Raw genomic sequence first — 13,854 nt, forward strand, 5'->3', positions numbered from 1 at the left:
TGCCTGTCGCATTTGGATTATGCATGGTTTCACATACGATCGGTTTAAATGCACCAAACCCAAAAAATTAGGTTGCTTTTAAAGTGTTTTTTTGTTTGAGGGTAATTATAGAGTTAGCGGCAACGGCGGGGATTTACATTCAAGTAAAAATGCCTAATTTAAATTGCTGATGAACTAACACTTTCAGTCATTTAAAACAATGGCTTGCTAAAAAGCTGTACTGCCCTGAAGAATGCGCTGCAGGCCCTCATCCATTAGTTTTATGGTGGACTCTCAACTCCTACTGTGCAGGATCAAAGGGTAAACCAAACATCCTGCCGCCCCACGCTGCTGGAAGAGTTGCAGAGAAGCACACAAGATTGCTGTGTCCAGGTGACAAGAGCTGCTGTTCTGGCTCTCCTGTGCGAACTCGGCTCAGGATTTCAGAATCAGAGCCGGTCATGTGAAAAGTGCTGCTGAGGCAAGAGAAAATGCGAGGAGCACCACCTTTGTCTGAGCAAGGCCCCCATGAGTACCGGTACTCTCCTTGTCCTAGGAGAAGTTCCGGTACTGAAGGGACAAAAATAAAAAATTGCTGGTACTCCATACGAGTAAGTACCGGCGCATTTAAATCGCTGGATGTTCTACAACTATATGATTCCAGGTGTCGTGATATGAATATTGGAATTGTGCGATAAGATTTATGTTATTTACATATGCCAGTTTCAATTTCCCTTATTTCCCATGGTCAGACGAAACATTCTGGAATTCACTTAGACTTATTTGTGATACTGTTCGTGCGCAATACATGATAAGTCTGAAAATGTAATTGCTGCAACACAGTCTTTGCTCAGGTGCACTTAGTGAAGAGAATATTCTTTTAACACGTTTGCATCAGCGTTGGACATAATTGTAAGAACTCAAAATTGTGTTTAATAACATTGTTTTGAGTACATATTGTAACTGTTAAATCATTGTAATATGCTGTGCCATAGGCATAATCTGCACAAAAAGTACACTTTGCTTCATAAATTGCAACGTAAATATATGATTCTGTGAGTTACAATTCACAATCATAAAGCCTGTGCAGCGCAAATGGGCAAGGTTTGCGATGGTGAAAAACAAAGATGCAATGCAACAAACTAGCAGCACGAAACTCCAAATGTCTGCAACTGTGATTACTTCAGAAAAGCCAGGAAATATGAGGGGTGCAGCAAAGGACTGTGCCGTCCTTCAGTTTCTTTCACACGTAAAGGTATCAAGAAGGACCTTGACTGCCTTTATTACACACATCTGAAAATATTTGAAATAAAGTCATTTTTACATTCATAACAGTCGTACTTAAGTTAATAATTGTCTAGAATTCAAGTGGTCCGATGAAATTCCCTCACTGGTAGGCTCTGCTTTTGCTTGAAGTGCGGTTTCTTTCACTTCGCAGCCCTGGTACTTGTGATCTGTGGAGCAGCTTTTCCAAGTGCTATTTGCTGGATTGATGAGCCGAACAGGAGCGAACTCAGTGTTTCCCCAAGGTTTTTAACATCCGGGCTAACAGTCACAAATACACAAGCCTGTAATGAAGCACAGACGAACGATTATAATTTATATAAACGATATGTTAATGTGTACCTAGACATATACACATTACATTATTCTTACATTTTGAATATACAATAATACTTTTATTTGAGTAAACCAAACAAACATTACCAATATTTATAGTTGACTAACACCTAATTGCAATATAGCACCTTTTGTTATAGGGATATATATATATATATATATATATATATATATATATATATATATATATATATATATATATATATATATACATACACATAATTCTGTAGTAGGGGATCTCTGTGTATAGTCATAATCTAGTGAATAGTACCGCTCATGTGCGGGACCCCGGAGCAATCAAAAATAATCTCTTAAACTGTCTTCTTTGCAGTACTGCATAGATACAAGAGTAAATTAAAGACAAATAATGCAGCCTATACAAGCAAGGCTACACTGTCCAGTACTTCAACTAGAAATGCAAGGATATTCCAAAAATATCCCACTTTAGACCTGTCTCCCAGGTTTAACCATTAAAAACACTTCCCCCCCTTCACCAAATCCTTGGAATGATAGAGAGGAAGGACAGGACAGACAAGCCCCCATAGGCTGCCATTATGTGGCTTAAAAAAAGGGATACCGTGCCTTAAAGAAAACTTTCCAGAACTCTCCTGGTATCCCAGAATGCACAGCAACTCCCTCCACTTTCAGTTCTTTTTTCCGGCTCCTGCTAGCCGGACCCTGGATCATTGAGCTCCCCCTTTTTGGGTTTATTTTCTAATTGTGCACTTTTAAAGTGTTCACTCGACGTGTTTTTGCCTTGTCTCATCTGACTGGAATTTCTCTGCTGTTTTGGCTGCTCTTTTATCAAATATGCCTGCATTATTTGATAAATGTCCTGAGTGCTCCAGGAAAAAGGCAAAATCGGATCCTCACAGGGTGTGTATCCTGTGCCTGCCTTCTTCTCATGTTCCTGAGGAGTGTGATATCTGTCTGCAGTTCCCTAAAAGGACCCTCAAGGACAGGGAGAAGACCAGGCTCCAAAGCTTGGAGCTGAGAAGGCAGCAGGACAAGGTGGGTCTGGGCATGAAGGGGCTCCTTCCTCTGCCCGTGCGTCAACCTATGGGGGGCTCCCCAGTAAAGAAAAGGCCAGAAAACACCACCGGTCTCTGTTGACGTCGATACCCTCGCCGTCGGAAGAAATGACCACAGTCTGTTCTCCGTCTCCCAAGGACTCCGGGTCGAAGCGGCGTCAACATTCGACGTCGAGGGGACTGACGTCGAGACCTCCGTCGAGGTCTGGTTCGTCGTCGAGCTATCATCGACTTCGAGAGGGGTCAAGACACCGGCGCACGCCGTCGAGGCGACACCGCCGGTCACAATCAACGTCGACACGTAAGTCAGCGACGTCAAGATGAAGATCAGCGTCGAGACGGAGGTAGTCGACGCCGAGGAGATCGCCGTCGTCGAGGAGACGATCGACGTCGAGGCACCGCTCGTTGACGTCGAAGAGACGGCCATCGACGCTGAGAAGACGCTTGTCAGTGGCGAGACGACATTCGTCGACGTCAAGGAGACGTTCGTCGACGTCGAAAGGACGCTCAGCGTCGAAGAGGAAGACTAGACGTTCTAGGACTAGGACGGAGTCCTCAGCTTCAGTGAGCACGCGGTCGCAACGGCGCCGTCGCTCTTCCACGAGGGGTAGGGCCTCTAGATCGGCCCCCTCTGGTCAGAAGAAGAAGAAAAGGAGAGTGGGACAGTCTCCGGACTAGGAGTACTCTCAAGTCTACTTACCATCCAAACCGAGGTCGCATACACCTCCTCCTTTACCCCTGGATCCTCCTCAGCGGACCCAGACTCCTCCTCCACAACCTACTATGCCTCCACCGCCTCCGGTTCCTCCTCACCGCCCTCCTCCACCGGCTCCGCCGAGGTCTGTCTCGCTACCTCATTTGCCGACGCCGCCTACGGGGCTTCCATAGCCTAGGCTCCCGGCTCGGCCTCCACAGCGCCCTCCTTTCCGGCCCGCAGACCGTCCAAGGCCGCGGAGATCGAGGTCTCTCTCAAGGAGGAGAAATAGGTCCAGGAGTCGCCATCGCTCATCTACGAGGTCCCGACGATGCCATAGGAGAGACAGATCTAGATCCCGCCACACGGACTCGTCCAGTGCCAGGGACTACTCGCCGACCCTGTCGGACTTCCCTCGGACGAGGGTGTCCCCGATAGACGACATTGTCTCCTTCCAGGAGGTGTTGCTGCGAGGAGCGGCTAAGCTGTGCATCATGCTCACTACGCCTATGCCCTTGACTTTCGTTATTTTTGAGACCCTTCACATGAAGCAATTGTCTCTCCCATTGTTGCCGTTGGTGTCAGGGCTGGTGGAACCCGCCATGGAGCTCTTCCTCACCCCTGCGGTTACTAAAGCAGCGCCTTCCAGGCTGCAGAAGAAGTATCGGGCCCCTGACACGGACCCTGCGTTTCTTCGCTTGGACCCTGTGCCGGATTCGGTGATTGTGACGGTGGCGAGGAAGCAGCACACAACCACCCCGTCATCGACAGTGCCTCCTGACAAGGAGAGTGGCTGGACGGATTCAGCAGGCAGGAAGGTCTGTGGGACGGCAGCCACGTCTATGAAGGCCGCGAGTGCCTCAGCCTTTTCTGGGCTGTTATGATCGGTCCCTCTGGGAGTCCCTAACACGGTTCGTGGAACGTCTTCCAATGGAGGATAGGGAAGATTTCCAAGAAATCCTTAATGAAGGACTGATGGTCTCCAACCAGGTGATCAGTTCGGCTGCGGATTCCTCCCTCCTGGCAGCGCACGGATAATGCCATGGGGTCAACCTGAGGCGCCACGCCTGGCTGCGTCTGACGTCCTTGAAGCCCGAGGTGCAGCAGAGGGTGGCCAATCTCCTATTCTCTGGTGAGACCCTGTTTGGAAAACACGCAGATGAGGAGATGACCCGTATGAAGGCGGAGGCGGAGACCTTGACGGTTGTCGGATTGGAAAAGCCGAAGGAACAGAAGAAGACCTTCCGCTCGTTCCAGAGACGGTACGGGGCGCAAGGTAGAGGGCAAGGTCGCCAGGCTGGACAACAACAGCAGCAACAGCAGCAGTTCCAGCGGCGCCCGTTCCAAAAGCAGAGCGTGGGCCGTGGTGGTCAGCAGGCTTCATCCGTGACCAAAGGCCCTGCTGGGTCTAGGCCCTGAGCTGTTACTTCCCCTTCATCCATTACCCGCTCCGGTGGGGGAAAGCATTCAACATTACCTGGCAGAGTGGAGAAACATTACTCAGGACAGTGGGTGCTGAATATTGTTTGCAATGGATACAGTCTTCGTTTCACCAGCCCGCCTCCAGCAATTCCAGCGGTCGGATCGCAGTTCCAACTGCGCGAGCTCCAGGCGGAGGCCGATACCCTGTTAAGAAAAAGGGCGATAGAAGACATCCCTCTGTCTCAAAGGGGAAAGGGTCTTTACTCACGCTTCTTCCTTTTACAGAAGAAGGACAAGAACGAGTTCAGGCCCATTCTGGATTTGGGACAAGCAAACAAGTGGATTTGCAGGGAAAAGTTTGCATGCTGTCTTTGCACCAGATCTATCTTCAGCTGCAGAGGGGAGACTGGCTGTGCGCGATAGATCTGCGGGATGCGTACTTCCATGTAAATGTAAATGTAAATGTACATGTATTTATATAGCGCAAATCGCCCACATCGCAGGCATCTATGCGCTTGCTTAGGGAGCCCGTCCTGGTATTCCCCTGTGAGATAGCCCCGGCAGGGTATCCACAAGGTGAAAGCCAGGCATCCCGCCACGAGGGGCCGTTGTGGAGATTAAGCAAGATATTGCCCAGAGTCGCAGAGTGTGAACCCGTGAGTCGAGTAGGCACCGGAGCGAGAATTATCGAGTCCGTGGAATTATTGAGCCCAACCCCCGTCGAGGCGGGGAATTGAACCCTGGTCCAGGGCCGATCTCAGCTTCCGGGTCTGCCGCCTCTAACCCCTGAGCCACACTTCTCCACATTGCACGGAAACATCGGAAGTTCCTGCGCTTCCTAGTCAGCACCAATCACTATCAGTACACCGTACTACCGTTTGGATTGAAGTCTGCACCCAGGACTTTTTCAAAATGCATGGCTGTGGTAGCAGCGCACCTGAGAAAGAACAAGGTGTTTGTCTACCCGTACATGGACGATTGGTTGATCAAAGCCTCCACCTTCCAGGAAGCGCAGTTGCACTTCAACAGGACAGCCGTCCTGCTGAATGGTCTGGGGTTGCACATAAATCTGTCCAAGTCTGTCCCGAATCCTGTGCAGTGCCTGCAGTACTTGGGAGCCTCCATCAATACGTTGTCGGCAAGCGTGTCTCCTTCGGAGGAGAGACGCTTATCCATCCTTCGGAAGGCTCAGGCTCTCATAGCTGCTCGATCTACAACAGTGAGGACATGTATTCTCTACTGGGATCGATGGCCTCTTGTATCTTCCTCACACCACACGGGCGCCTACACATGAGGCCGCTACAGGAATGTTTGGAGGACCAGTGGGACCAGAGGAAAGGGTTTTGGGATGTTCCGATTCAGCTGTCTCTTCACGCCCAACAGTCCCTGAGATGGTGGTGCTCGGCAGAGAATCTACTCAGAGGGGTTCCTTTCCACAAGGATATCCCGACTCGGACTATCGTGACGGATGCCTCTCTCCTGGGCTGGGGAGCGCGTTCAGACCATCTGCAGATCGAAGGACAGTTGTCTCCGGCGGAGTCCAGGTATCACATCAATTTCTTGGAACTCAGAGCTGTTCACTAGGCACTGAAAGCCTTCCGTCCTTCCAGACCAGCTCCTTGCTTGTACAGACAGACAATACGACCACAATGTATTACCTCAACAAGCATGGGGGCTCAAGATCGCGCACACTGTCACAGGAGGCGCAGGCGATCTGGCACTGGCTGCTAGCCAGAGGACTGACGATAACGGCGACTCATCTGCCCGGTGTACAGAATGTTCAGGCGGACGCACTCAGCAGGTGGCTGCAAGAAAACCACGAGTGGGTCATAAACGACGAGGTGCTCGAAGACATCTTCGCTGTGTGGGGCACTCCAGACGTGGATCTGTTCGCCACCGCCGAAAACAGCAAATGCCGCAACTTCGCCTCGAGGTATTACCAACCGGGGACTCTGGGGAACGCGTTAAGGATCAACTGGTCGAACAGCTTTCTGTCCGCTTTTCCACCCATTCCCCTGATTCCGGCGGTGCTCATCAAACTGGCCCAGTCCCGGGCGCGGATGATCCTCATTTCTCCGGAATGGCCCCGGCAGTGGTGGTTTACGGACCTGCTTCATCACTCGATCCTGCCTCATCGGTGGCTGCCGTGTTGGCTGGACCTTCTCACGAAGTTCTGGGGGCAGATGGTGCACCCCAACCTCTCGTCGTTGAGTTTGGCGGCATGGCTCCTGAGATAGTGCAATATGGCCACTTAAATCTCCCTGAGGATTGCATGGACATATTGAAGGAGGCTAAGAGGCCGTCTACTAGGACCGCTTATGCTTACAAATGGAAGAGATTCTGCATCTGGTGCATGTCTAAGAACTATGATCCGACGACCTGCAAGGAGGATGTTATCCTTCCATACCTTCTGCATCTAGCTCAGTCTGGTCTTAATTTCCATTCCATTAAGGTTCATCTGGCTGCATTGACTGCTTACAGAAAATGCCCTTCGCAGACGTCCTTCTTCCAGATCCCTGTGATTAAGGATTTTTTGGAAGGATTGAAGAAGGTGTTCCCTCCTGTTCAACTTCCTTCGCCGGCATGGGAACTGAATGTGATGCTGACTAGGCTGATGAAGGAACCTTTCAAGCCTATTCACAAGGCTTCGCTGCAGCATCTGTCTTGGAAGGCGGCGTTCCTCGTGGCCATTACATCGGCCCGCAGGGTGAGTGAGATTCAGGCGTTATGTTGCCAAGAACCTTATACTGTGTTTCATGCTGCTAAGGTTGTTATGCGTACTCACCCTAAGTTCCTTCCCAAGGTGATTTCTGATTTTCATGTTAATCAGACGATAACTTTACCAACTTTTTTCCAGAATCCTTCCACTCCAGCAGCAAGGTCTCTTCATTCCCTGGATGTTAGAAGGGTGTTGAAATTCTATCTGGATAAGACCAAAGACATTCGTAGGTCCGACCAATTGTTTGTCAACTATGGGTCGGTTAGGACTGGTCTGGCTACTTCGAAGCAATCTATCTCTAGGTGGATTGTGTTGTGTATCCAGCTTTGTTATCAGAAAGTGAATAAGACCTTAGGGGGTAAGCCTAAGGCTCATTCCACCAGGGGCAAAGCGGCCACTACTGCTTAGCTTCGTAATGTTCCTATTGCAGAGATCTGCAAGGCTGCCACTTGGAAGTCGGTCCATACCTTTGCTAAACATTACTGTCTGGACTCTGATGCCAGGGCAGATGCTCAGGTCGGACAGGCTTCGCTGCGAAATCTGTTTGCATAATAGTGGTGTTGTCTTTTTCTCCACCGCCGGGTTGTTATTGGATGGGCTTGCCATTCTATTTACTAGATTATGACTATACACAGAGATCCCCTACTACAGAAGGAGTATTTTCTTACCTGTAACTCCAGTTCTGTAGTAGGGATATCTCTGTTATAGTCATAAGCGCCCGCCCTCCTCCCCGGTGGAGAAAGTGATGAAATTATGAATGCTACAGGTCTAGCTGATACACCTCTAAAAAGAACTTTAAGTGGAGGGAGTTGCTGTGCATTCTGGGATACCAGGAGATTTCTGGAATGTTTCCTTAAAGGCACGGTATCCCTTTTTAAGCCACATAATGGCTGCCTATGGGGGCGTGTCTGTCCTGTCCTGTCCTTCCTCTCTATCATTCCAAGGATTTGGTGAAGGGGGGAAGTGTTTTCCATGGTTAAACCTGACAGACAGGGCTAAAGTGGGATATTTTTGGAATATTCTTGCATTTCTAGTTGAAGCACTGGACAGTGTAGCCTTGCATGTATAGGCTGCATTATTTGTCTTTAATTTTGTCTTCAGTGTCTATGCAGTACTGCAAAGAAGACAGTTTAAGAGATTATTTTTGATTGCTCCGGGGTCCCCGCACATGAGCGGGACTATTCACTAGATTATGACTATAACTCTGTGTTTCTGTAAAGATTAAAACATTTTTTTAAATATAACACCCAAGTTCCGGTCAAAAACCAGTCACGTTCACGGGTGGGTCGGCGTAGGGCTCCCGGTCACCCAATACATCCAAAAAGGTATTCCATTCATCAGAATAAACGTCACCAACACTCTGGAGATTGCTGTGCACAAAAGATTTAATTTGGCAGGAAAATATATATATATATATATATATATATATATCAACAGTCACTCCAAAGAACCACCTCCAATCCGACAGGACCGGCGAAGCAAGAGACAGACCACAGCATTCTGGTGAGTAATTTTATTTTCCAGTTTTTTCCGCTACCAACCAAACATGACGCGTTTCGGGCTATGCAGCCCTTGTTCACATGCAAGGCATTAGTGCAATTATAAAGTGCTTACTTTCGCACTAAACAAAAATTCCTGCATAAATGCATATTGTGTACCCGGTCTAGGAACAGTTATTGATTTCCTAAATAAAAAACCCGCTTTCCCTTTCACCATCGCTCACTGGAGGGCGCAATCAATATATAAAATAAGTCTACAGACAGCCGTCAACTGTGAAGAGGAAGTGAAAATCTATTCCTACAACTCCCAGCATGCCTGCAGTCTGGCACAGGAGCCAGCCCACCTGGGGGCAGGTATTTTACATCGAACGCGGGATTCACAGAAACGTTACTGCCTGAATGCACTGTGGTCCGTGAACAAGAGGCAGGAGCCTCGAAACGCGTAGGACCTCAAACAAACTGTGTGAAGGAGAACTGCCGAGTTTCAAAAGGGAATAAAGGACACTGTCAAACGCTATGGTGTCCCGTGTTGTTCATCGTGTGCGCTTCCAAGCTGCATGGCAAACTTTGTGAATATTTGTACGGCCGGCCACGGACGTGGAGTGCGCACCACCACTAAATGAAAGGTGGACTGCTACGAGGTACTTGAATCCCGAGAGGCAGGAGAGCAACACCCGCTTGAAATAAAAAAAACGGCTTTCCCTTTCACCATCGCTCACTGGAGAGCGCAATCAATAGATAAAATAACAGTCTACAGACAGCCGTCAACTGTGAAGAGGAAGTGAAAATCTATTCCTACAACTCCCAGCATGCCTGCAGCCTGGCACAGGAGCCAGCCCACCTGGGGGCAGAAATTTTACATCGAACGCGGGATTCACAGAAACGTTACTGCCTGAATGCACTGTGGTCCGTGAACAAGAGGCAGGAGCCTCGAAACGCGTAGCACCTCAAACAAACTGTGTGAAGGAGAACTGCCGAGTTTCAAAAGGGAATAAAGGACACTGTCAAACGCTATGGTGTCCCGTGTTGTTCATCTTGTGCGCTTCCAAGCTGCATGGCAAACTTTGTGAATATTTTCACGGCCGGCCACGGTCGAGGAGTGCGCACCGCCACTAAATGAAAGGTGGACTGCTACGAGGTACTTGAATCCCGAGAGGCTGGAGAGCAACATCCTACAGACCAATATCCTTACTTAATTTCGAGACAAAGGTGCTTGGTAAGATTTTGGCCACAAGACTTGGGGAAGTTATCCAGTCATTGATCCACCCGGACCAATCACCTAAGTCGGGCACGCGTCAGGGTTGCCCCCTTTCCCCCACCCTGTTCGCGTTAGCACTGGAGCCGCTGGCGCACTGGGTCCGGACAGACCCCATGGTATGGGGTATAGACTTGGGTGGGGGATGGGAGGAGCGCATCTCGTTGTATGCCGATGACATTCTCCTATATGTTCAGAGGCCGGCTGCTTCCATTCAGAGATTGTGGACATCCTACGCGAGTTTGGTGCCTACTCCGGGTACCGCACAAACTGGGGCAAGTCCTTGGGACATGTCCTAGCGGGGCAGCTGTCGTTGGAATGCAATGGCTTGGCTTGGAAAGGGGTATTTAAATACTTGGGAATCTGGATTACACAGTCTGACTCGGAGTTTCTGCGCCTGAATGTATCGGCACAAGTGGATCGTCTCGCTGGAGATGTGGAGCACTGGAGGTCCCTTCTGGTCTCCTTGATGGGGCGTGTTGTTTTATTTAAAATGATGGCGCTCCCACGCCTGCTCTATGCCCTACAGAATACGACCTTCCTTATCCCAGAGCAGATCTTTAGGACAATTGAATCGGTGCAGCGTTCCCTACTTTGGAGGGGTGGGTGTCCAAGAATAGCTCTTAAGAAACTGCAGAGAGGGCCATATGAGGGAGGATTAGCTGTGCCGGATGTCCGCCTATATTATTGGGCGACACAATTGATTAATTTCAATGGGTGGGTGTTTACACCATTGGTAGAACCATCCTACAGAGTTGATAGGCTAGCCTTTGGTAGTGATACCTATTCCTACAGAGTTGATAGGCTAGCCTTTGGTAGTGATACCTATTTAGCGGCCCTCTATGATAAGGGTTGGTGTGGTCGACTTCTTCCTCCCCAAACGGCAGCAGTGATTGCGGTGTGGAAATGGGCAACAAGACTGCTAGGATGGGAGGCAAAACTTACGGAACAGACTCCTATGTGGGCCGGGACATTCCTTCTGGCAGTGACGAAATTACAAGGTTTGCGTCAGTGGAGCCTGATTGGTATTGATGTGCTGGGTGATGTTTGGAAACGGGGGGAAATGGTGGGTTTTGCTGACTTGCAGGCTGAGTTCCAGATAGAGGATGGGGAGTTCCTACATTACCAACAGCTCAAACACGCCCTGCACCGTCATTTGACACAAGGGGTGGAGCTGTGTATACCAAAGAACACCTACAGTCTCGCTCATGTGTTTAATATCTTAACAACAAATGCGGCCCTAACTCTCTCAAACCAACTTAAGTGTAATTTATCATTAAGGGGGAGACATCCCTTAAGGATTAGAACCCTCACTCACCCGAAGGTGACATGCTTCATCATATGGGTCCTCCTTACCAGTGGGGAAAACCTAGTCGCCACTGGGAGCTACTACTTCGTAATTAAGGAAGGAGCTCAGAGATGTTTTTTAGTATAAGGATGGATACTATTCCCATATGTGAGGATGATGGGTGTAGTGAGGTGTAGTGGGGTGGAGCTACCTGAGTATGCTCCACTGTAAGATAGATTACTACTAGACCCTATGATTGATAAGGCTATCTCCCTCACCTACAAGAAGCTTATCAATAACATTTCAGACACATTGGGCCCCCTGCGGGAAAAGTGGGAGTCAGATCTGGAGGATGATGATTGGGGGAGGCCCTGCAGTGTCCCCAAGAATTGGCGATAAGTGCCAGGTTCAGACTCGTCCAACTACGCATCCTGCATAGGTCATACACCCCACGAACGACGCAACACATAATAGGCTATGTGGACTCACGCTTTTGCTTGCGGGGGTGTGGTGAAGAAGGGACCTTCTTCCACATATTGTGGGATTGCGCTAGAATTAGGGCATACTGGTCCAGACTAGCAGGCATCATGTCAGAAGTGGTGGGAGCGGACGTGCCGCTGGAGGCCAGATGGCATGTCTTGGGGGTCACTAGTGACATCACCTGGCCGAAATGGGACAAAGTGTGGTTGGTTCTAGCGAGTATGGTGGCCAAGAGAAATATCGCAAGGTTATGGGGAAGTGATCTTGTCCCCACGGTGGAGGAGTGGGAGCGAGATCTGGACTGGTGCCAATGGGCTGAAAAAGTTATCTATAAGAGTCGGGGTTGCCCTAAGAAATGGGGGAAGGTATGGGCGGCATGGAGGAGGTACCGGGGAGAGTGGATGGACTTACAGACGGATGGGGAGCTGACCTGGGGAGAGATTGATGTGAAACTTTATATTCCATGGCTGTGCATTTAACGTTGAGGTCTTGTGATGCCCGTTCTGCACTTGATTCCCTGGGGGGGATGAGCTGGGGAAGGCCGCAATGTTATCCTAGAGGGGAGGTGGCGGGGAGTAGGGTGGGGATGATGAATATAATCTGTCTGCTTTGGGGGGGCCCGGAGTTGGGGGTCCATTGAGGATGTGTATACATGTGTGGGAGGGGTCTTTAGTGGCGGGGGGTTTAATGTTTTTTTTATTGAATTTGCAGCTGATTTTATCGTACGTGTCAATGAACTGCCATTGCTAACTGATGTGCGATGTTATGGAGCTGGTTGTTTAATAAAAAGATTTTTTTTAAAACAGTGTCAGTGAGTTAGTGGGTGTGTGGTAAATAAAATTACCTTATCATTTTTCCATGCAATTATAAGTCAAAGGATAGCTCAATTAATGAGAGGCAGAGTCCGTGGAATCTGAGTCATACGGGCTTTAATGAAAATAATACCTCGAGGTATGGACATCGAGTTCCATCACCACTAAGGCTCAGGAAGGGATATTCAACGTTTTATTAACATCACACATTATATATAGTAAAACAGTATACTTGAATCAAATACAGTAGGCGTAACAGGTGAAAAGAAAGAGATAAGAACACATGTGCGTAACAGGAGGCGTGTAAGAAGGCGTACACATGGGCGTGCACTTGACATGTCAGAGAAACGTCACATGAAACGTCACAAGTGGGTGGATGCTTAGTGAAAATTTGCAGAGTCGGCAGAAACTTCTGACCTAGATGCGCGCGCAACTGAGCATGACGTGTAACTGGGGAGAACTGGGGGCTTTGACTTTTGCACGAGTAGAGGAGACTAATGTCTGGGGTGTCAGAACGACTTGCACCTATAGCATATCTGGTATCTCATGTTTGGAGGATGTAGTGTCTGAAGTAAAAGGTCTCTCGGGCAGAGTCCGTTCATCACTGAATGCTAGTTCGTGCATATGAATCTTCATGTAGAGTGCGGGGGCCATGGGCCTACCATGGTAACGGGAGCAGTAAATTACTTGCATGGAGACAGGAAGGCAGGGCCCTTTGCTCTGCAGCCAGGAATATGTTTTCCTATTTCACTAGACTGGAATGAGTTTTCGCGGAGGCTGAACAGATAACTGTAGGCAAAATAACGTTTTGGCAGGCAAGCAGGCCGAGCCGGGCACCGCTCGTCTGTGCAGGATGTAAGGCAGAGGTCAGGGATGCATACCTAAACTGCAGCTTTCAGAGGCAGAAAAGAACTTGGAGCCTCGTTAAGGGCCTGGCTCGACTGGGCCAGGAAACATGGAGAAAACGTAAAAGTGCACCATATAAAGACGTTGGCACCATAGGCAAAGAAGCCTAATGAACGGGATTTTCATGCATGACTGGATTGCTGACATGT

The 13,854-nt window shown here is 49.1% G+C and overlaps 1 protein-coding gene across 1 annotated transcript in view; it reads right to left on the minus strand.

The window, feature by feature from the left end:
* Window positions 1-640: 640 nt before the first annotated feature.
* The window catches only part of LOC147751304 (uncharacterized), a 538,297-nt gene continuing 525,083 nt past the window's right edge, over window positions 641-13,854 (minus strand). Inside the window, exon 14 of the mRNA XM_086938187.1 lies at window positions 641-1,547. Within this exon, the coding sequence (XP_086794313.1) occupies window positions 1,407-1,547 (141 nt within the window). The 3' untranslated portion in view covers window positions 641-1,406. The remainder of the gene's footprint in view (window positions 1,548-13,854) is intronic.

Source organism: Lissotriton vulgaris, chromosome 1_1 (genome assembly GCF_964263255.1).
Source record: "Lissotriton vulgaris chromosome 1_1, aLisVul1.2, whole genome shotgun sequence".
Taxonomy (NCBI): domain Eukaryota; kingdom Metazoa; phylum Chordata; class Amphibia; order Caudata; family Salamandridae; genus Lissotriton; species Lissotriton vulgaris.